This window comes from Daphnia carinata, chromosome 3 (genome assembly GCF_022539665.2).
Source record: "Daphnia carinata strain CSIRO-1 chromosome 3, CSIRO_AGI_Dcar_HiC_V3, whole genome shotgun sequence".
Taxonomy (NCBI): domain Eukaryota; kingdom Metazoa; phylum Arthropoda; class Branchiopoda; order Diplostraca; family Daphniidae; genus Daphnia; species Daphnia carinata.
In genome coordinates, this window is record NC_081333.1 from 7,032,338 (window position 1) to 7,054,299 (window position 21,962).

Genomic DNA, 21,962 nt, shown 5'->3' on the forward strand with positions numbered 1-21,962 from the left:
GAAAAAGAAATAGAGACAACGGCATCTAATAGCAAGAACAATGATAACAACAAAGAAGTGGCTTGTTGTTGAGAGTCAGTGGACTGTTGCTCCATCACGGCTCATCGGCGACCATCCGCCAGCAATAAGTTATCGCTAACAAGCCTTTGCCCTTCTTTCTTTTTTATTGAGCTCCTTTGTAACGTTGCATGTAGAGCGTTGGCCTGTATTGATTCGATTGGCTGTCGCATGTCACGCTCGTTTCCCCAACACGCAACACTATAGCATCAGATTTACACAGCAGATAAAAACATATTCCATTCTTCCCAGCATCTACTACACACGCAATCTATACATAAATCGAAATATATTCAAATATTAGATTTTTAAAATTGGATTCTGTGATAAAAATCTATCGATTGCCCCCTCATCAAGGTCCCCGTGTCTATCCACTTGACTTTTCCGACTGATTTAATCGGCCAAGACAATCATTTATACATCCAAGAACAACGATATGACATCCCAATGTGTGTAGATAAGAGTGTCGTTGATGACAAAAGCTGCTGCTGACTGCTGTTGTCACCAGAAACTCAAGTGATGACGTTTGCCATCATGATCTTACCTATAACTACGATCTATTCCAATAAGTTTCTTACGCGCAAGGCCAGCGCTTAAAGAGAATATCGTATGGGTTTGCTGTGTTGAATGACTAAGTCAATTATCGCCCTCTCTACGTACACTGGTGCTGGTGCAAAGGACACACGACGACTCGAAAGCCACAGCGTCTACCACATCTATTGTACATTCTGCTCCTTTATAGAGTATAGATGTATAGCGCCGTGTGTGGCGTGTGTGTCTTTGTTGAACAATCGAGTTAGAGGTTAGAAGGCGCCAGCTAGCAGATATATATTCTACATACACAGAGCTCTATCTGGAACTGTTGGTTCAGCGTCCGCAACGTTCCAAGAGAGAAAAAAACCTTTACCGCGATTTATTATTCAGCATCAAATATGAAAGAACTCGAAGAAAAAGAGCGAGCAATCCAGAATACAGCGTGCAGCTCGTCTATATAAGAAAAGTAAACACGGGTATAGATGCGTAGCGATTCAGTGCATCGCGAGAAATAGTTTTGTCTTTTTTATTGTTTTATTTTTCTTTTCACGCGAGTCACGAGTGAATTGGTTTTATTCTCGTCTTTTTTAACTGACCTAAGCGGTTAGGCCAGCTGAGCTTGACTCGAGTGCGCAGTGCATGCGTCTATCCGTATTGAATTGTATGTATGATGTGAACGTAACCATCGAATTCATTGTGGAAAGTTTATACTAACCGCGGGCATACACCCATTCGAAAGTGCAAATACCTTGGCCTCTAGTTGAAGTTGTGTAAAGATAAAACTCTTTTGCAGAAAGCTCTGCAATTTTATTTTTTATTTTTTGTGTTTTATATTCAACGTCCTTTGCATTTGTGGTGCGTTTATTTTGTATTGAATTGATATAACGCAATGTCCACGATTCATTATAAACTAGGTACGTTTTAGTAGTGGATATTAATTGAGACATAATTTGTGTGTGTACAGATGGAGAACCTGCTGCCATAGTGCGGTATCACGACCTTGCAAAGTTTCAGTGAAAATCGACAGCAGCTCGTTAAGCTACACGTCGCTTGTATCATCCGGTCCAACACCCAGTCTTGCTTGCTTCAATATTCTAACAAAAGAAAAGAAATTCAGACAATAGGTTGACGATCCTGATGTGCATTCCAATCAGTCGTCTTCATCTATCCAAACTTATATACGTTTTTTTGTTTTGTTTTGTTTTGCTTTGTATTCTCAATTTTTTTACCTATTTCTCTTTCCCCCTTTCCTATGTAAGCATCTGCACATACACCCACATTATATAAGAGTTTATTCACGTAACGGGGTACGCAGCAATTCCTCTGAAAGCCAAGGAAAAGGAGGGTTGGGCTTTCGCATAGTACTTTGTCTTTCTTTTCACTCCATCATTGTTGTTCCATTCATCCCTGTGTTGTTGGTTTTCATCTTTCTCGCGAATCGTTATTGTCCATATGAACAACTGAGATGATGTGGGAGGTAGAGAAGGGAAGGGTTTAGACAGTTGCAAATCGGGAGAGAAAAATAATGCACGATACCTAACAAGCAGATACTATACTATAAAATAAACAACGATCCATTTTTTTTCTTCTTCTCGTTTTTTCATCTCCAACAGCGGATGGACATGTGAATACACGCAACGTGACTTGTTAGTTGACAGCCAAGAGCGAATTTTGTTTTTCTTGATGCTTACCCCAACAATCCTTCTTGTGTTTTGACTTTTCTATGTATACAGGATATATATATGTAAAAAATAACTCTTGTTTTCAAGTTCCACTCTTGCTGTTTGATCCGTCAGACTGCAACTTCGATCGATCTTTGCCCCGCGGAGGATTGAAAAGCGTGAAAATGGGACAGTCTTGCAGATAGAAATCCTCAACGTTACTGGACTCGAACGTTTCTTTTTTTAAGATGCTGTGGTATTTGAATCAAAGATTTCTCAGCTAATACTTCCTTTTGATGTTTCACGGAAATCGCGCCTTCAATTTCAGCTGTTGGCCATCGGCTATTACAATTCTGTGACAACCGGCCAACTACTTTTAACCGGCATCGTAGAATTTGTGTAAAGACCAAGTTCTTACACACTCTAGTCCATTTTTACTCTTGTCGGATTATTTTTCTTCCCCTTCTCCAACAATCGCCTCAAAAACACACACAAAAACTTTTTTATTTTGTGGCTTGGTGATCGTTGGACCGAGAGACTGTTCCACAACATCGCGAGAGAGTTACGGTCCTTCATTGCAGCTTCGAACGCAGTCGTAGCGACAGTCTGCGGCCTACCGTATCAAAACAGAAGAACAATATCCCGATATATAAAAGTTCTACTTATGATGATAACGTTTGAAGCCAGTGCACATTTTCCCGAAAGATCGAGCTGCCTCAGCTCTATTACCTTATAAATAATTATTTTACTTTGTGTCATATCGTGGCATACTGACGTGTGACAGACGTTGGCCTTCTGTTAGCTCATAACTGATTTACATTGAGATCGCATAGTCGACCGATTGATTAATTGACATCCAAAACTATTTGGCGCGCGTCAGAACGGCAGATGATAGCTCATCTATCCATTTTTTCTATTGAGTTTGCAATAATAGTCTTCGATGCCACTACTTAGTTCTTTGTTCTCGTGACGTGTATACGTCTCGACAGAGAACTTTTCTTTTCTCTTTTGCCCACAAGTTGGTGAGTTCCACGTTCTAGCGCAATACACGCAACAACGAAGAAACTAGGCGACGAGTTTTGGGTACGTAGTATTTAACAGTGGCGCTGATGCTGTGATCGAGGAGATGTTTTATTGAATGCTGGAGGGGAGTATATATAGCATAGCAAAGCGTATAAGGATTTACAATTCATTTCTCATGGCTGCAAAGGGAGAATCAAGAGAGTGCAGATGGAAGCATATGGGTTTGGGCGATTGAATAATCCAACAACCGACGCCAAAAGGGGACAACTTTATTTGGTCATGGCATCCAGCACATCCTGCACTTGAAAGTGGTCAACTCAATATCCAAGTCCGGTACATACCCATGGCGGAGAAATCGACACACGCACGGACTCCCACACACAGTCAAGCCACAAGTCTGGTCCATGGTATAATCGACCAATAAATAGAGCGTGAATGTTTTGTTATATCAAAAGTCCAGCCTCTTTAGAGACGAATTCACACATGTGGTGGTAGCTAAAGAAAAAAAAAAGAATACTTTCAACGACACGATTTGCCACTCTAGGCCAGTGAGCAACAGTCTTTTACAAATGGACTCAAAGCTGGCCAACACGGAATTTTTTTATAAGACAACGAAAGGCCTACATTCTAAGGGTAATAAAAGATTTGGTCCATTGCTGGCGAATGTACGCAATTTATCGACTGTTGGACTCGATTAATATGTGGATAGTATGCGAACCTTGTGGTTTCATTCTCATTTTTCCTTTTCAAAAATATTTGCCGATTGGAAAAATAAATGAACTATGAAAAGATGAATTTCTTTTTCAGATTGATACTCGGCCGACCACTGAATACCTCTCTTTTTTGTCCTATTATACACATTAATAATATCAAAAGAAGAAAAAAAAAGGAGATCGGGATGTGGCATTCAAATGACGAGAAAAAAGGCTACATAGAAATCGAAAAAAAGGGGACTAGGAATGAAAATTTCGTTGAAAACTAAACTACATTCCTATCATCCTACACCGGGTCGTTTTCATTTGCATTTTTTTCTCTATCCTATCCCTCAAAAAACGTCATTTTCTTTTCCCCTTCCAGTGACGTAGTTTAGAAAGAATTAGGACTGATTTACATGGTACATATAAACGACCAAAAGGCTTAGACGTTCGTCTTTTGTTTGTTTTTCTCATCACCCATTTACTTGTGAGCAAAAAAGGAGGGTTTGAAATTACAAGCTGTAAGAGAGATTAAGTATAGAGGCATGAAAAAAAGAAAAAAATCGTTCCTAGTGTTGTTGATATCGACATCTTTTGCTCTTTTACGTTTGTGCTACTGAGACCTGATGTAGGCAAACATTAGTTGTTATTGACCGAGCACGATTATGTACGCAGACTGTCGTCAAACAACAGGCGGAGTAAAGAGAACAGCCGATGGAAGAAGAAAAGGTGATATTCGATCCTCTGTCAACAAGAAAAGGGGGGGGGGGGCCAGAAGATAAAACAAATCCCCCCCCTCAATACTCAAACAGCAGTACACGATATATATATATTTAGTCAGACTTAATTGAGCGGATCTGTCTTCGCTCAGATAATGTTCTTTGTTTTATGGAAGAAGAGAAACCTCCGTTAAGTATCAACAAGCTTCCACGTCGGATTGGACCATGGTCCGTCCTGTGCTGTGACGAGACGTGGGCTGAAAATTTTGCCGATTCCGGTCAATGAGGCTAGCAAACAGCCTAAACCAGCTGCTGTTTCAGTCTTCTACACATATATATTTAGTTGGTGAACTATAACAGTTTGCTTGCTATTAAATTGCTGTTGATGAACATCTCATTGAGTTTACCCAGAAACGAGAGGATATTACCAAGAATGACAGCCTCCCACTTCCTTTGGCTCATTCCGGCGGACTTTGCTGGTTCCACTGTTATATGCGTACTACACAGCTGTTGTGATGTAGAAGGCATCCTTTCCTTTTTTTAGTACCATTACATAAACACAACCAGTTATATCGCTTTTCACCACCTCCGTTTCACAGTTGATGAAGCTCCGTATATTAACTGTGTAGTCACAGAACTGTCTCATTGCGTCAGACAATGGCCTCCAGTAATTAACAGGGTGCGACTTGTATAACTGCGCTGAAACAGGAAATAAAAACGACAATAAAAACTTGAATAGCAGGAGTAGTGCTAACAAAATTGTTAAATAGAATTGCCGAGTGATGAATTATTTTCTTTTCCCGTTATCTTTGTTAAACCTAAATTAGTCTAAAAGCGCAAGGAATTCAAATACAGGAATTACGAAAACATGCGGTGGAGTTAGGGGTTAGGCAAACCCAAAGGGAATGAGTTGAATTTAACTTTACATTCGTCATGTACGACGCACAGAGATTTAAAGAGAATACTTGCGCGTTTTAGGCTCAGAGGATGCCAAGAGAAATCGACCAGTGAATTACGAACTCTATAAGTACTAGAGCTGATTAACAACTTGAACAGACAATGAAATCAAGCACATCGTGCACCCCCGAAGAAATATTCAGTTCTAGTAAATTTTCAATGACAATAGGTTACACCCAAGTGTGCTACTATCGCGTATTGGGCCAGCAGGCAGATTCGCCCCTCATGGCCGTTTATATTGTTCTCAATTTTATCGCCGGCTTCATCTCCATTTTCTTCCGCTTGTATTACGCATACAACATATTCCTCTGTAGCTTTTCATTATTTGCTAGAACCTCCCCCCCCCCCTTTCTTGTCTTTTCATCGCCAATTCGGCACGTCATTACTTTGCGTCCGCACGAACGCCACCATAAACAGCAAGTGAGACCAAGCCTTTTCAAGTGACACACACTTTTTCCCAACTAATCTTAAATCTTGTTTCACAAAAAACCCTTTTGGTGCTGCAACTTTATCGAAAGATGCTGGTCACACACACAGGGTTCTATATATATCGCATACTCATCTGTTTATTATGCAAATGATTTTATGGACCTTTTCATTTCTTCCTGCGTCGCCTTTCAACAATCACGGCGGCTGCTGTTCATTAACTGCTGTCGAAATAAATGCTCTGTAGGCTTCGTGAAGCTTCTTTTGTTTTGGGCTCAAAAAAACCCAGTGCTACTCTCAAACTCGTTTGTTCTCAGCCTTCGATTGCCTGGTTTCGTTGAATTATCCTGTACGACGTGTGATGAACTCTGTACAACTCTCGATCAAATGATGTGCGGGGTGCAAAAGAAAAATAGGTTTCAACAACTTGAACCTAGGTACCGAGTGAACTTATTCTTCGTCACTAGGCAAGTACTGCATGATCAAACGAATTGAGAAACTGCTTTTGATTGATGGGTTCTGCCAGCTCTTCACGTGAAATCGAGTTGAAAATTTTTTGAAAGTTGAGGCTGCGTGTGCCTTTGCCATCGTTTCTGGCTGCGCATTAAATCCGATTTAAAATTTCATTTTTGTTTTGTTTTTTTTTTGCAACGTTGCTTTACACAAGTTGGGGAGGATTCAATCGAAAAAGGCGGAGGAGATGATTATCGACTGTGGGAATACAAAGATATCTATCTATAACGCCAGCCTATATAGTAACACATCATCACCCTTAGGCCATAGATGACACGCGTCACATCCCTTTTGAATAAAAATGACAAAAGATAAAAAGCGGAAATAGAAATAGGAAAAGTCTGGTGAAAAGATAAAAAAAGGGGGCGGGTCGGAAATGACGGCATTCGGAAGTGGGAATCATTCGAAGACCCTTGCGGAGTGTCGTCTTCGGGGTATTATATAGTGGTATATAATACTGAGGATGGGAAAATCGGGGGGCTCGATAGAGGGTCAAGTATGATTATTTATTATTATTCAAACGTCGCGCGCTGTTTTGTACAACTGTGCCATTCTCCAGATGTCAGAGGGAGATTGCACGCGTGAAGACTCGGAAACGGAGGGGGGGGGGAAAGTGGGGCCAAAACGGCTAGAGCTGCTCTGCTTATTCTCATCGTTGTCGTGTGTCCTCCACTTCTCTCTATTGTCTCTATGCGTATTTTCATTCCATTGGCGTGGGCTCGGCCCACCTATTCTCTTTCTTCTTTTGTTTGAGCGCGTCCCCTTCCTATTCGTCTACGAGCCGAGCGCGTGCTACGACAATAGACGTGGCCGAATTGTCCGTACCAAGAGCGGAGCGTGTCGATCACTTCGCCAGGGTGTCGCTGCGTTCGGCGGCGACGAACGTCCAGAATTCAAAAGATTGCAAAGTCTTTTGAATTGTTCCGTACGAGTCAATCAACCTCATTCCAGTCGTACTCAGTGAAGAGAGAGTAGAAGAATTAACGCGTATGGACCATCAATGGCTATTACTGCCTCGAAAGCTTGGCTATTCGCATACAGCAGAGATCAATCGAGATCAGGCAAAACCGATGGCTTAATAGGCGTTAATTGATTTGTGAAGATAACTGTCATTTAGTCGATCGTTAATCGTAAATCTCTTGTCACGGAACGAAGTCAAATTTGAAACGCAAGAAACGATGCCACTGCGAAACTCTTGCAATAAGTATGTAGTTATATTATTGTTTCTTTTAATAAAAAATTTATCACTGCAAGTTGTTTCTAGTTACTATAAATGACGTGCAGGTTGAGAGATTAGATACTCGTTTGAAAATGATGCTTCGTTTGTTGGCTGGCACGCCATCTGGAGGACGCCTGTCAAACCTGATGAACACATTTAGGCGCGCGACGGTTAGAAAAGTTTCGCCATAGTTCAGACGACGGATTAATTTGAAAATTCAAATCATTCGGTTAATGTGAGAGCTACCAGTAACAAGTCATTCTACAGTTCTTAATGACTTCATCCATTTTATTCAAAATCAGCATTTTTTTACCTTAGAAGTATGTCCTATTTTCTAAGTTAGTATAAGGCATTAAAGTCTTGATTTTATTTCTTCATCGTTTATTAAGGTAATTTAGTGTATAAAAAATGTAAAGTGGCATCAGGGACACTAAGACATTCTATTCGTCGATTAACATTGAATCTGACAAAAAATGTCTTTTCTTACTTTTTCAGGTATTCTCGTTTTTTAAATGGAGAATTCGGCAATGGCATCTGACCCAGGTATGTGAAATGTTTTCATCCGCAATATGTAACTTTACCGGGTGATGCTAGTTTATAAGTCATTTTTCAAATCATTTAATTTTAGCAATTGCTCTTCGATCATAGCCTCAACATCTATTTTGTCCAGTTCTTTCTGGATGATAAGTGTGACAGGCTTTTCCATTGTTCTCAGGACAACACTTCTGAAACCATTGAGTAAAAAGTTGACAGCAAATTCAATGAGGTAGTCCACTGAGCCCGTACCAGTCGATTGGGCCTGTAAAGAGAACATCTGTTAGTCTTAACTTACGAAAAAGTTAGTTGTTACCTCACCTGAATGTTTCCAAGGTTAACTTGCAAGACTTCCAACTTTGGTTTCTTTTGAACATTGACTGGTTGACTCAAACCCATTTTGACTTCGAGATGGTCAATCTGAAGACTTATTTTACCTTTCGGAGCAAAAACTTTAAAATCTAGCTGCCAATTGAAATGTCCTTTGAGGCGTTGGGTGGCTGCTTGGGCACCAACCACGAGGGATCCATTCTCATAGTTGAACGTTACATCTCCAGTTCTAAACAGGCAAAATTGCTCTAATAACAGTACAACACTTCGTCGGGATTCAAGAAGTTTCCATACCTGTGTATAGTTGAAAGCCCATGCAAAGTTCCGTTGAAGATTTTAACAACCACTCCCGTTCCCAGCATATTAGTGTATTCTGGAATAGAAAACGGATCCATCCCACCGTCTTGAATTTGTGTACGTCCTATAGCGATTGCCATGTCCAAAGGTGTCACAGAATCCGGTAGTATTTGATCAAGTTTTTTCATCTGGGCATTGACTGTGGTCTGAACTTGATCGTTGATTTGGTTCAAAATAACGGGTTTGATGGAGTCGAAGATGAAAGTGCCAACCGAGTTGATGATTCCCTATAATAGTTTCAATTTAAATTATGCGTTTTCCCCTTCTTATTAATGTGCGCTGTATAAAAAAAAAAATAGCATGACTTAGTTTACCTGGAACAGGCTGCCGAAAAATCCCAAATTATCAAACTTCATAGTGATGTCTTTGAAGCCAACATCAAAGGTGATGTTGGTTGCTTGCATCAAACCTTCAGAGTCGACCACTAACCCTGCAAATCCCTGGGCTTGGACGCTAATCAGAGTGACGTTAAAGTCACCGGACGAGGTACTAAACCAGGAACTCATGCGATAACGACCAACTACTTGGAGACTATCAAAAGTCATTCCAATCCATACCTATAGGGACAAAGGCGATTAATCTCCCAGAATATCTGAACGTAAATAAGTTTTCATCTTACTTTTAAATCTTGTAGGTCGGTTCTAACATAATTGATTCGAAATTGGGAAAGCTGATGGAGTTCAGCTTCAGAAAATTTGATTTTAGCCGCTGGAAATTCACCTTCGAAATCCGGAATGGGCATCGGGTCTGGGATGGGTGCTCCCGGTATGCCAAGTGGGTCATCTTGTTTGAAATGCTCCAACAACTGACGAATCCGTGCATCCAGAGCCAATTCTGTCTTGGTCCTTTAACAATCATCAAATGCGCATTTGGATTTGCTTCTGATACGCTTTATTTAAACTTGAGATTACTGATGTTTCACTTACACTTCGGGGAGGTCGGGAATCTCTGTCGGAGGTGCTATTCCTTGGGGAGCATCAGGTCCAATATCTTCCGGATCTCCTGGCTCGATTTCGGTAGCTATGGAAACAGAAATTCCAAATTCAACTGTGAATCAGACATAATTTTGACAAGCTTGATCACACTGACCCGAAGAGGCGCAGAGAAAAACTAGAAAGAAAAAATTCAGCCACTTCATGATGCCCAACAAAGTTCAACTGACGATAGTCATCGGTCTGGACCGAAAAGAGTCTCGAGGGGTTTTATTTTTATCTACGTCGATGCGATGTTGACTTGACAATTTCCAGATGTGCTCTAATGGCAGACCGGTGTTGAATTTCACGTTTCCCCGGAGGCTGTCCGCACAGTCAATCGCATCTGTGTCTTGTACGATAATTATATCCTGTATTTTAACTGTTACTATTTTTTTTTCTTTTTTTAACAACTTTAGATGGAATTCGCGTTTCGGCCGACCAGATGGACGAGAAGCGACAGGAGAAGATCGCTTACGAATACCTTTGCCATTTAGAAGAAACGAAAACGTGGATTGAGATGTGCATTAGAGAACCATTACCGCAGTCTATTGAACTGGAAGAATCCTTGCGCAACGGCGTTTTTTTAGCCAAACTGGCCCATCGGTTTCAACCGCAGTCGGTACCACTGAAAAAAATCTATGACATAGACCAAACCCGCTACAGAGAGGCTGGTCTGACTTTCCGCCACACAGATAATATCAATCACTGGTTGAGTGCCATGTCCACTTTGGGATTGCCAGCCATTTTTCTACCTGAGACAACGGTTCATCAATTTCTTTTTATTGCATATATCATCTGTATGTACTAATTAGTTCTTTTTCCTTTAAAATAGGATCTCTATGACCGCAAAAATATGCCACGCGTCATTTACAGTATACACGCTCTTAGTCTTTACCTCTACCGACTGGGAAAAGCGCCACCAATGCCCAGCTTGTACGGAAAAGCTCAGTTCTCGGATGAAGCCGTCAAGTTGATGAGCTTGGAGCTGAAACGCTACGGTTTCCCTTTGCCTCAGTTTGGTAAAATTGGAGGTATTTTAGCTGGTGAGTTACCCGTCGACGCTGCGGAGCACCACGCTGCCATCATTGCCATTAACAAAGCGACAGAAGAGGGTCATTGCGATTTAATGATTCAAGCCATGGTACATCCAGCTGCCCAACTGCGTGACATAGACCCAAGTCTGGCTGATCTATACTTGCAGTCGCTTATTGATGCGCTGGATGAGAAAAAACAATCATCTCGTGAACGGAGCGTCAACAGCGATTTCACGGCCGACGTCTATGACGAATTGCTGACTGGATCGGAAATTCAATATCAAATCGATTCCGTCAACGAGTTTTCAGCATTAGAAAAAATCGCAATGTCGGTCGAGAGTCGAGACGTGGCTCGCATGATGACCGCTTTAGCCCACCCGATCCTCGGCATTAAGCGACTCAACCCTGATTATTGTTCCGCATATTTGGAAGCCTTGCACTCTGCCATCTGTGGTGACAAGGGCGTTGAACTTTGTGACGTGCAAGCCTTGGTTAATCAGGTCAACCACGAAAAAGAATCTGTAATGGAACGTCAGCGCTACGTCAATGCCATCAATATATCACTTGAAGGTTCTGACCCGAATCGCACGCTTCAAATTTTACGTCAACTGCTGGATACAGAACCCATGTCCGAGCTGGTGGTGCTCGAATTTGCCGCCGCACTTTACCACGAAGAGATGAACCACTTTCGAGCAATCACTGAAGAAGATCTCAGCTTTGAAATGATTTGCGGCGCTATCCGCACATTAACGCAAGTCGCTCAGGTCACGCAAGCTGTGGATGGCCGTAACGTGACGGAACTACTCTTCGTTTTAGAGGAACCGATGCTCAGCTTTGACGGTATCAATACGAGCTTGACCGAATCCTACATGGCAGCCTTGACGGAAATGCGCCGTGATAAGATCCGTCAAGGAGAATTTTGCACTGTGCTAACTCACAATGAGGTTCAGTGCTGCATTATTCGAGTGAACGAAGATATCGATCGCAAAGACATTGTCCAGGTGATTCAACGCGCTGTAGACAGTGGAGACGCAATTCAGCTAGCCGTCCTTTTGGGTTCCACTGGTCTAGTGGACCAAGATCCCGTAGAAGAACAAGCTCCTCTGTACTTGCGGCTTCTAAAGACACTTATTGAAGCCAAAAGACGAAGCCATAATTCTGATGCCTCATTATCGATGACGGATATCGAAGAAATGTTGCGCAGGTCTCGCGAATTAGCTACCGAGGCCGAAGAAGTTTGCTTGGTCGTGACAGGCCTCAATAACTTGCGAGATCCAGCCGGATTCGTCGAGACGTTCAGCTCTCCTTACATCAATCTTCCAGATTTGAGTCGTGCTCAATTCCAGGCTTGTACGAAACTACTAGGTTCACGAATTCGGGGCATCCGTATGGAACAGTTACCGCCATCGAAAGCCTGGGTGATGCATCGATTGGAACAGGGGATTCCCGTTTACCTCAACGTCAAGACACAACAGATAAGTTGGGAAAAACCTCGGGATTACACCGAGTCTGGTTTAATTGGGCTTCGTGAATTCGAGGATCTGGTCGTGTCGGTTGTCAAAGACGATGATATTGAGGCGCTAATCATCAGACTGCAAGCTTGTGCTAGAGGATATCTCGTCCGGGAAAGGATTGCATTCCGTCTACATCACTTTCATAACAACGTCAGCGCGGTTATCAAAATCCAGGTTCTATATTTTAAAACAAATATTATCAATAACGATATAAACAATTTAATTATGTACAGACTTGGTGGCGCACTGTAATTCAGCGCCAACGGTACCTACAGTGGCAACAACGTCAACGAGAAGAGCGACAAAAACAACCTCAACGTCGAGACCTGAAATTCTTTTCGCAGTTTTTAGATGACATTGTGTTGATTCAAGCGTGTTGGAGACGTTGGTTGGCACTACGGGCTTATCGAGCCATCAAGCGTGGGGACATGCCTCTTTGTACGTTGCGTCGTTTCCTCCACCTGCTCGATATCGGACAGGTAATTCGTTGAATTAAGTAATCCGATATGGAGCCCAAATAATTGTCTTTTTCTAATATTGGCAGCGCGATTATGATGAAGAGATGCAAGTTCAACTGCTCAAGAGTGACGTCGTCCAGACCATTCGTCGTAATAAGCAGCTTGAAAAAGATCTGAACACAATGGATATTAAAATTGGCTTACTGGTTAAGAATCAAATTGCCCTCCAAGAGGTGGTAGCACATGGTCATAAGCTACGTAAGTTCATTATATTCAAACTAGAAAAATCCAACAGAATAATTTATCTGGTTCATTTTTTATTGTTTGTTTGTTCGTTAACATTATTTATTTTTTAATACCATAGGTAAACATGTGAATAAGGCAGCTGAACAACAGGAACGCAGCTTAGATAACCACCATTTCACTCGACCGGGCATCGAATTACTCTCTTTGACCAAAACAGGCCGTCATAAGCTAGAGGCCTACCAGCATCTATTTTACCTCCTGCAGACAGAACCACGTTACCTGTCCAAGCTACTATTCCTGCAGCCGCAAAAGATGCCCGAAACCATGATTTTGTCGCTCTACAACTATGGCTCCAACTTGCGAGAAGAATACTTGCTTCTAAAATTGTTTAGATGCGCGCTAGAAGAAGAAGTCCGGCACAAAGTCGACAACCTCAGTGACATATCCACTGGCAATCCTCTCGTGATCAAACTGATTCTGCAGCTAAGCCGACAGGGTCACCGCGTCGGACAGCTTCGAGAATTGCTCGGACCTATCGTTGAAAGAATCCTGAAGGAAAACATTTTTATTAACCTCAGTCCGGTGGAAATCTACAAGTTGTGGATTAACCAACTTGAAAGTGCCTCCGGAGAGCCTTGTGGTCTGCCTTATGAAATTAGCGCCGAAGATGCCCTTAAACAACCCGAAGTTCAACGCCGTCTGAAAACCAATATTGAATTCCTTAAGGCCGCTACGTCCCTTTTTCTTGAACAGATTACCTATTCTATACGCAATATCCCATATGGCATGCTTTACGTAGCTAAAGTTTTGGCCAGGGCATTACGTAACAAGTTCCCTTTGGTTCCTGAAAAGGACGTTTTAAAAGTTATCGGTAAGAGATTTATTACAGCATCTTCCCAGAAAGAAATTAACTCCTTATCTTGCAGGCAATCTGGTGTATTATCGATACATTAATCCGACCATCGTATCACCGGATGCGTTCGACATCATTTCCGTATCACCCACGCAAGTTTTGACTACTGACCAACGACGCAATTTGGGAAATGTTAGTTTTTAATTAAATTATATAATTATTTTTTTTTTCACGGTATTTTATTTTCTTCTGCTTAATTTACTAGATTGCAAAAATGTTGCAATTTGCTGCCTCAAAGAAAGGTTTCGCTGAAGAGTCGCCTCATTTGATGTGCCTGAACCCGTTCATAATCGAGTGCCACGAGAAATTCAAAGCATTTTTTAAGGGCTGCATTCAAGTGGAGGAGCCTGAAATTGAATTTGGCATGGATCAGTATAGCGAGGCCACGTTGATTACCAAACCAACTGTCTGCATGTCACTTCAAGAAGTAGCAAATATCCACCAGTGCTTGGTAGAGTATGAAGATGTTTTGGCCCCACAACCCGAAGATCCCCTTCATCAGATTCTGGACGATTTTGGAAGCGGTGACCAACGCAACCATCCTTCCATTCAATATCTCTTGGCTGGCGAAAGCAAAGAAAACGTTGGGACTTTTCAGGATTTGAACGAAGTAGCCAAAACAGAAATCTTCCTGACGCTCACCAACAAGTTTGAAATGTCCATTTCGCCTCAAGAAGAAAAAAACCAAAAGCTCTTTGTGGCCACGAAGCAAATGCTCGTCTCCATTTTGCGTTGCTGCCATGGCGACAGCCTTAAAGAGATTATCATCCGACCAGCATCTATAGAGGAACAAGCCGTTTACACGCAGTTCTGTCGTCAACAAATGCAATCTGAACAAAACAGTTCTCGCTTTGTTTCTCGAGTTGTTTCCAATACGGATACAACCGAAACTGTTTTGAATTCGCTCAAGATGAGGGTTTCGAGAAACCTGCGCAAACTGGAACAAGTCGGGCTGGTCGCCAGTTCAGATAATTATGCTGTGCTGGTAGCTGCCTTAGCGCGAGATGTTGTTACTTTGCGAACGCACCGACGCGCTCGATCCCAAGAACTTGATCGTCTCTTGTCAACTAAAAGGCTACTAGACGAGAAGACTAAATTCCACGAAGAGCAGGTAAATTCTTACCAAGAGTATCTGGAAACCTGTCTCAAGAATTTGACGCTGGGTAAAAATCAGAAACGGATCCTCCAGCACCGAGCTGAAGGCAACCATCTCCAGCTAGCCAACGCTCTGAAATCTCGAACGATGTTGCATTATTCGGCCACCAAACTTCATCAGAAGGGCATCTTGATCGACATTGAAGGGTTGCCCCATGCCCACTTCAAATCAACGTTCTTTGATATTTGCCCGGCCATCGAATCGGGCGTGTTTGACGTCACGGCCAAGTTTATGGGCGTCAGCGTTGAGAAAGTTCAACTCAACATTCAGGTATCAAATTTCGTTCAACTCAGCCAGACAACTTAATACAATTTTGTTTTTCCGGTGTTTCTCGCAGGATTTGCTTCAAATGCAGTTCGAGGGTGTCACCGTTCTAAACATTTTTAAAAAGGCAAAAATTAATGTTAACCTCTTAATTTTCTTATTAAATTCGAAATTTTACGGCAAGACGTTGAAGAAGAAGTGAATTTGCGCAACTAAAACTGTATATTCTAATAATGTAACACCATTCCAATTGATCTTTCTATTTGCCTGGCGGCGAGTAGTTATGCCCACCCTGTTGTTGCTTACGCTTAGTTTCTCGAAAATTTTGCCGGTATGGATTATCTAATAGTCCGGTGATTGTAATTTTGCTTCGTCATGTCCCTTCCTCCGCCGCCAGCCTTCTATTATATACTATTACACTACAGATGCCATCAGGGAGCCATGGTTGTTTTTCCTCTCCTTTTGTACTATTTTTGCCGCGTTACGTAATTTTTTAACCATAATCATTGTGATTAATAGTTATCTTGACACGCCTTCCCAAGTTCAAACGTGATAGCAGTTTACTGCTTTGTTTTCCTTTGGAAAGTCGCGCGCGTCATCAGCGTGATCAAGTTCCCTTGAACTTGAGTCGACCTTTTACAAGGATGAGATCTGGTTGGTAGAGAAAACGTTTGGGTGGTATCCCATGAGCGCAAAAAAAAAGAAAGGAAAAAAAATTTAAATTGACTCGGTTTCAACCAGGATGCATCAGTGAATGCGTATCGCTCAATGCGCTTAGTCGAGGAAAAAAACAATCCTTAGGCCTATCTTATCTCCGAAATTTTAATTTAACTTCTTTATTTTTGCTATTGAGATTTCCCCTCCGCCCTCGCATTGTTCTGACTAGATTGGTTTTTTAGCACAATCGGTCAGAGATGTCCACCTGATAGACATGTGTTGATATTTAAAAATGAGATTTTTAAAGAAATTAAAGCGCGTCACTGTTCTAGTCGCGCAGCACGTCACACGCGTAGTCAAAGTGATTTGGTCATTTCTGGCGACGCAGGAAAAAGCAGATGACAGAAAATTTCCTTGGAATGAAAATCGACTTAGCGATGGTAAGAGAACAATACACGTAATAAAAATAGTACTTAAAGACTACATAAATTCAATTTGCATTTGGAAAAACACCCGTTATGTTTAGGGGATATATTGCCAAAGGGCAAACCTTTTTCCGAAATTCCTGGTCCATTACCCTTACCTTTTTTTGGAAGTCAATGGCTTTATTCTTGGATTGGCCCCTACTTTCTTGATAAATTACATTTAGCAAATGAAGGCAAGTACATGTGATCATAGGCAATTATATTTCCCTGTGATCTAAGACATCTGTGTTTCTTTTTGTTTTTCTTTTCCAAATAGATAAATATTTCAAATATGGTCCTATCGTAAAAGAGCACTACCTTTGGAACTTCCCCATCGTACATCTGTATGACAAAAATGATATTGAAACTGTTTTAAAGTATTCTAGTAAATATCCCATAAGACCTGGGCTGGAAGCTCAAATCTTTTACAGGAACTCTCGTCCAGATAGATACAAAAGTGAGTGGAAAATCAGGTTTAATTTAGAGAATCCCATTTAATGATTTATGATATCTTCTTTGATTGTAGGTGTTGGATTAGTCAACGTGTAAGTATTTTATGTAACATCATAGCATATGCTGAATCGTAATTGCTCTAGTTTATTTGCCTGATGAGTAGTATTAGATGGAGAGTGATAATGTTCAACTTAACTTATATATATAATTGGAATTCCCCTGAATAAGCTGTTAATGAGGTATTTCATTTTGGGATTCAGTCAAGGATTGGAATGGCATCACTTAAGAAGCAAACTAACAACTCAGCTAGCCAGCACTGCCCTTGGTGATCATACTGTAAAGCAACTATCAATTATATCAGAAGAACTGATAGAAAAAATTCGTGACGAACGAGATGCCAAAAATATTATAGAGGAATTCGAAAAATATATCTACAGCTATGGCCTAGAGGGTAATGAGCGCAAATGCGCAACAAATAGCAACTTATTCCTAATTTAATTTTGTGACATACAATATTTTCTCCCTATAGTTATTTTTGCCATTCTCTTGGGTCGGCGTCTGGGAGCTTTAAATAAGAGTTCAATCCCACCTATTGCTGAACGTTTAATGTTTGCAACAGAAAATCTTTTTGAAGTGTCTCATGAAACTATGTATGGACTCCCTTGGTGGAAATATTTTCCTACCAAGTCTTATAGAAAGCTAGCAGAATGTGAGGACATCATATACGAGTAAACCCAAATAGCCATACTACCTCAGTTATTTCGAATTCCTCACATCTTTATTTTATATGAACAGCGTATTTTCAGATCTGGTTAAAGAAGCCCTAATTAATGACGAAACCACTGATACCCAGTCACCCGTTCTGAATCAGATTTTGACTGCTGAAGGCGTTGACACCCGTGATAAAATCGTCTCGCTTATAGACCTAGTGGCAGCCGGTATTGAAACGGTTTGTACAATGGCTTACGTGCTAGAATCGAAAGATAACTAATCGTTTCTTTTTCCCCATTTATCTAGACTGGCAATGCCACCTTGTTTCTTTTACACAATATCCTAAACAATCCTGAGGTAAAGGTGCGCGTGTACGAAGAACTGGACCGAGTCCTTCCTTCTCCAGAAGACACAATAACTCCGCAGCTTCTCGTAGAGTTAAAGTACCTTAGGGCATGCATCATAGAAAGTCTTAGGTAACAATAAAATGGTAATTGGTGTTTTCCGTTTAATTTCATTTTGGAAGTCTAGAATGACACCGGTGGCTCCAAACGTGGCACGCATATTAGAAAAACCATTTACTTTTCAAGGCTATCACGTTCCTGCAGGAGTAAGTTTCTGAACAGCCATTCAAAAATAAGTCCACTTAGTATTCTATTGTAATTTCTATAGACGTTGGTGGTTTGCGAAACTTGGGTGGCTAGCCTTCAGGAAGAAAATTATCTGAACGCAAAAAGTTTCATTCCAGAACGTTGGCTTGATAGTGACAAACCCAATCGCTACCCTTTTCTTGCAGTCCCATTTGGTGTTGGCCGACGGATGTGTCCAGGAAAACGAATTGCCGAAAACGAAATGTTGATCATCACCGCTAAGGTAAAACACGCGTTAAGTAAAGTGCATTCGTCTATTTACCCATCTCTTCTGGCTTAGCTATTACGAGCTTTCGATATAAGCTTCCACGAACCTCTAGAGCAAGTTTACAAGTTTCTTATTTCGCCCAAAGGACCGATAAAAGTGATGCTTCGAGAACGGTGTTAAAATTCAAAAATGTTTTTATTTTGTTTATAAAATTCATGACTTGGAAATTCTTTAAACATAATACACTGATATTATTACGTTTTGTTTTTGAATAAATCTTCATCCAGAACACGACTTTTAAAAATCGGCTGTCAAGTGTCAACCCCCGAAAGTGCGACCCAACCTGAAAGTGGTTCCTTCCTTCGCGAATTGGCGATGGCGATTGTTTCCACCAAGTAAATCCACGTAGTAGCCATATGTGGTCTAAATCCACAATTTACCCGCACCTACGCATATGCGCTAATACTGCTGACGTGTACTTCAGGCCTCAGCTGAAGTCTGTCACTTGTGCTACGTCAACCTTCGGGTTAATTTCTGCAAATTCGTTAATCGTTTGACAACTTCAGTTAATGAAAGATTAGTCAGCGGTCACATTTCTTTAGAATGGAGAGTATCTCCACATTGTTAGTCGCCGTCATTGTTGGTGTATTGCTTAATAGTATTTATTGTGCACCAGTAGATCCTAAAAAATCTACAGAAAAACCTGCTGATGCAAACGGAGTTGGCGATGCAGGAGGAGTAAGTAATTGTCTGCAAGCTTAGCTATCATAATGAACCTACTAATAATCTGGCTGTTTGCTATCACGTAGTGGTATACTGAATGTGCACATTATGATATTGTATTCATTTATTCATTCATTTATAGGAGACTGGCTTAGAATACAACAGGTATCTTCAAGAGGTTGTACAGGTGTTGGAAAGTGATCCAGATTTTAGGCAAAAACTAGAAAAATCTGATCCTGAGGATATTAGGGTAAGTCACTGATTGCCGAGTAGTAACACTTCATTTCCGTTATTGTTTATGTGTATTTTCCTGCAGACGGGAAAAGTTGCAAAAGAATTGGAGTATGTGAATCATCATGTGAGGAACAAATTGGATGAATTAAAAAGGCAAGAAATGGAGCGATTGAGACATCTTGCTGTTCAAGAGTATGAAAGAGCAAGAGGACTTGGAATCCCTCATGATGGAAGACTCAAAATTCCTGGCCATATAGATCATAAAAGCCCCTCTTTTGAGACTGAAGATTTGAGGAAACTGATAGTCCAGACCTCTAAAGATTTGGAGGAAGCTGACAGAAAGAGAAAGGAAGAATTTAAAGAATATGAGATGCAGAAAGAATTTGAGCATCAGAACAAAATGAAGAATTTGGATGAAGAGAAAAGGAAAGCAGAAGAAAAAGCATGGGAAGAGGCTCAGGCAAAGCATAAGCAACATCCTAAAGTATTTGTAAAATATAAATTTTTTCTGAGCAAAAATATAAAAATTATTAATTCAGATGCATCATCCAGGAAGCAAACAACAATTAGAAGAAGTTTGGGAAGAGCAAGATCATCTTTCACCTGAAAGTTTTGATCCGAAAACATTCTTCAAGTTGCACGGTCTGTCTGGATACACATTATCGTATTTACTCGTCATAGTGATGCAACTGTTTTTAAACGACTCACGTATCCTCTTCAGATTTGGATGGAAATGGTGTTTGGGATGCTGACGAAGTCAAAGCTCTCTTTATCAAGGAGTTAGACAAGGCATATGATCCGAATGCTCCTGAAGATGACATGGCTGAACGCTACGAGGAGATGGAACGGATGCGCGAGCATGTATTCAATGAAACGGATACAAACAGGGATTACTTGATTTCGTAATATCCAGAGAATATCCTCATAATTTTATGAAGCATTAACGAACCATGTTTTTTAGGTATCCGGAATTTTTAGAGCAAACCCGAAAACAGGAATTTGAGCGTGATCCTGGTTGGAACACTATTGATGAGCAACCCGTCTATTCTCAGCAGGAGTACATGGAGTTTGAACATCAACGCCAAATGGAAATCCAACGGTTAATTGACCAAGGAATGGTACGAAATGCAAGAATTGCAAACATTTTGTTTTATTTTTTAGTTTATATTTTTTTTTGTCCTGCACTTGGTAAGCTTTTGTAATTGTAGTGAATAACGTGCTAAGATTATTAGGCCGATGTTTCCTTAAAAACAGTATTTTTTTGGTAGTGCTTTGGGGCTACTTATACCCTATGTAGTGCATGTCAAATTTACGTTTTGTTCCATCCCATTCCTTATGTTAGCTGCCTCCCCATCCCGATGTGATGCGAAATCATCCACGAATGCCCAACGAAGTGCCTTACGGCGTTCCACCTCAGCAACCTTACTATCCTTCTCCCCCTGTTGCCCAGCAAAACATGGTAGGTCAAATGTTCTCTCCCTGTTATTTCCGCGTGATTTCGCTTGATAGAGATTAGAAATTGAATTTAGGAAAAAATTCATTGTTATATTATATTAAATATAGATAACCCCAGAAGAAGCCATGAGGATGCAACAACAATACGGCCAACAGCCTCAATTTGCCCCGCAACAGCATAATGGACAGCCTCAGTATGTTCCACAGCCGCAGTATTACGGTCAACCACAGTTTGCGCAGCAACAATTTGTTGCTCAGCCGCAACATCCTCAGTTTGTTCCACAAGCTCAACAAGCAGTTCAACAGAATTTCCAACAACCAGCTCAGCTCCCACAATTACCAATTCAGCAAGTGCGCCAACAACAGCCAACTGATCAGCAACCGATTTCGCAATATCAGATTCCTGCACAGCAACAACCTTCCATCCAACAGCAACCTTCCATCCAACAGCAACCTTCCATCCAACAGCAACCTTCCGTTCAACAACAGCCTCCTGTACAGCAGGTCCCCCTCCAGTCGCAACAAAGCCAACAAGCAGTTTCACCTCAATTGCCTGTTCAACAGCAACAAATTTCATCTGCAAAACCAGCTTGATTGCTAACGACGCTAATTTCATTTCACACGAGTTATTTTCCCAATATTATTTCACGAATTGACGAAATAAACCTATTAAAGACATAAAAATTAGTTTTAGAAAATTGAAGTTCCATCATTTTTTATAATGGGCTCTTGCAGTGGCAAGTTTTCATGAAATTTTTAGCATATTGTGCATCAGCCACTGTGTAACAGTAATGCTTTAATCAGAAATTTCAAAAGATTGATA

The 21,962-nt window shown here is 41.0% G+C and overlaps 4 protein-coding genes across 6 annotated transcripts; 3 read left to right on the forward strand and 1 right to left on the reverse strand.

Annotated features, from left to right (window-relative positions):
• The first annotated feature begins 8,020 nt into the window (after nucleotides 1–8,020).
• LOC130685192 (ras GTPase-activating-like protein IQGAP1) lies at nucleotides 8,021–16,022 on the forward strand. Of its 2 annotated transcripts, none has more exons than XM_057508434.1 (10): nucleotides 8,021–8,124; nucleotides 8,300–8,347; nucleotides 10,416–10,762; nucleotides 10,832–12,721; nucleotides 12,781–13,026; nucleotides 13,092–13,263; nucleotides 13,370–14,122; nucleotides 14,178–14,296; nucleotides 14,370–15,590; nucleotides 15,658–16,022. In XM_057508434.1, exons 2-10 carry the CDS (start codon nucleotides 8,317–8,319, stop codon nucleotides 15,784–15,786), a joined length of 4,908 nt encoding a protein of 1,635 aa, XP_057364417.1. In that variant the 5' UTR covers nucleotides 8,021–8,124; nucleotides 8,300–8,316; the 3' UTR covers nucleotides 15,787–16,022. The 2 variants fall into 2 exon arrangements, with proteins under 2 accessions (XP_057364417.1, XP_057364418.1); XM_057508435.2 differs by having other exon boundaries at nucleotides 8,093–8,193.
• LOC130685198 (uncharacterized) lies at nucleotides 8,072–10,263 on the reverse strand. The gene is made up of 7 exons (XM_057508443.1): nucleotides 10,115–10,263; nucleotides 9,952–10,045; nucleotides 9,645–9,870; nucleotides 9,340–9,582; nucleotides 8,963–9,252; nucleotides 8,660–8,897; nucleotides 8,072–8,603 (listed from the first exon to the last, which is right to left on the reverse strand). The coding sequence occupies exons 1-7, from the start codon at nucleotides 10,161–10,163 to the stop codon at nucleotides 8,400–8,402; spliced, it is 1,344 nt and encodes a 447-aa protein (XP_057364426.1). The 5' UTR covers nucleotides 10,164–10,263; the 3' UTR covers nucleotides 8,072–8,399.
• Nucleotides 16,023–16,308: 286 nt separating the features above from the next.
• LOC130685197 (ecdysone 20-monooxygenase-like) lies at nucleotides 16,309–18,984 on the forward strand. The gene is made up of 11 exons (XM_057508442.2): nucleotides 16,309–16,681; nucleotides 16,768–16,899; nucleotides 16,983–17,162; nucleotides 17,232–17,250; nucleotides 17,419–17,609; nucleotides 17,688–17,886; nucleotides 17,954–18,107; nucleotides 18,176–18,345; nucleotides 18,401–18,479; nucleotides 18,542–18,742; nucleotides 18,800–18,984. The coding sequence occupies exons 1-11, from the start codon at nucleotides 16,534–16,536 to the stop codon at nucleotides 18,905–18,907; spliced, it is 1,581 nt and encodes a 526-aa protein (XP_057364425.1). The 5' UTR covers nucleotides 16,309–16,533; the 3' UTR covers nucleotides 18,908–18,984.
• A 234-nt stretch (nucleotides 18,985–19,218) lies between these two features.
• Nucleotides 19,219–21,823, forward strand: LOC130685194 (nucleobindin-2-like). 2 transcript variants are annotated; one of them, XM_057508438.2, is made up of 8 exons: nucleotides 19,219–19,465; nucleotides 19,593–19,700; nucleotides 19,767–20,168; nucleotides 20,224–20,326; nucleotides 20,406–20,586; nucleotides 20,646–20,802; nucleotides 21,027–21,143; nucleotides 21,248–21,823. In XM_057508438.2, the coding sequence occupies exons 1-8, from the start codon at nucleotides 19,331–19,333 to the stop codon at nucleotides 21,731–21,733; spliced, it is 1,689 nt and encodes a 562-aa protein (XP_057364421.1). In that variant the 5' UTR covers nucleotides 19,219–19,330; the 3' UTR covers nucleotides 21,734–21,823. The 2 variants fall into 2 exon arrangements, with proteins under 2 accessions (XP_057364421.1, XP_057364422.1); XM_057508439.2 differs by lacking the exon at nucleotides 21,027–21,143.
• Nucleotides 21,824–21,962: the final 139 nt, after the last annotated feature.

Excerpts from the sequence above, each read along its gene's own strand:
- LOC130685192 (XM_057508434.1), top strand. The coding sequence starts at position 8,317 with ATGGAGAATTCGGCAATGGCATCTGACCCAG. Across the intron at positions 8,348-10,415 it reads GGCAATGGCATCTGACCCAG|ATGGAATTCGCGTTTCGGCC; the intron begins GTATGTGAAATG and ends TAACAACTTTAG. Across the intron at positions 12,722-12,780 it reads GCGCGGTTATCAAAATCCAG|ACTTGGTGGCGCACTGTAAT; the intron begins GTTCTATATTTT and ends AATTATGTACAG.
- LOC130685198 (XM_057508443.1), bottom strand. The coding sequence starts at position 10,163 with ATGAAGTGGCTGAATTTTTTCTTTCTAGTTTTTCTCTGCGCCTCTTCG. Across the intron at positions 9,583-9,644 it reads CCGACCTACAAGATTTAAAA|GTATGGATTGGAATGACTTT; the intron begins GTAAGATGAAAA and ends TTGTCCCTATAG. Across the intron at positions 8,898-8,962 it reads GGGCTTTCAACTATACACAG|AACTGGAGATGTAACGTTCA; the intron begins GTATGGAAACTT and ends TTGCCTGTTTAG.
- LOC130685197 (XM_057508442.2), top strand. The coding sequence starts at position 16,534 with ATGAGATTTTTAAAGAAATTAAAGCGCGTCACTGTTCTAGTCGCGCAG. Across the intron at positions 18,346-18,400 it reads TGCATCATAGAAAGTCTTAG|AATGACACCGGTGGCTCCAA; the intron begins GTAACAATAAAA and ends TTGGAAGTCTAG. Across the intron at positions 18,743-18,799 it reads TGTTGATCATCACCGCTAAG|CTATTACGAGCTTTCGATAT; the intron begins GTAAAACACGCG and ends CTTCTGGCTTAG.
- LOC130685194 (XM_057508438.2), top strand. The coding sequence starts at position 19,331 with ATGGAGAGTATCTCCACATTGTTAGTCGCCGTCATTGTTGGTGTATTG. Across the intron at positions 19,701-19,766 it reads CTGATCCTGAGGATATTAGG|ACGGGAAAAGTTGCAAAAGA; the intron begins GTAAGTCACTGA and ends ATTTTCCTGCAG. Across the intron at positions 20,803-21,026 it reads GGTTAATTGACCAAGGAATG|CTGCCTCCCCATCCCGATGT; the intron begins GTACGAAATGCA and ends TCCTTATGTTAG.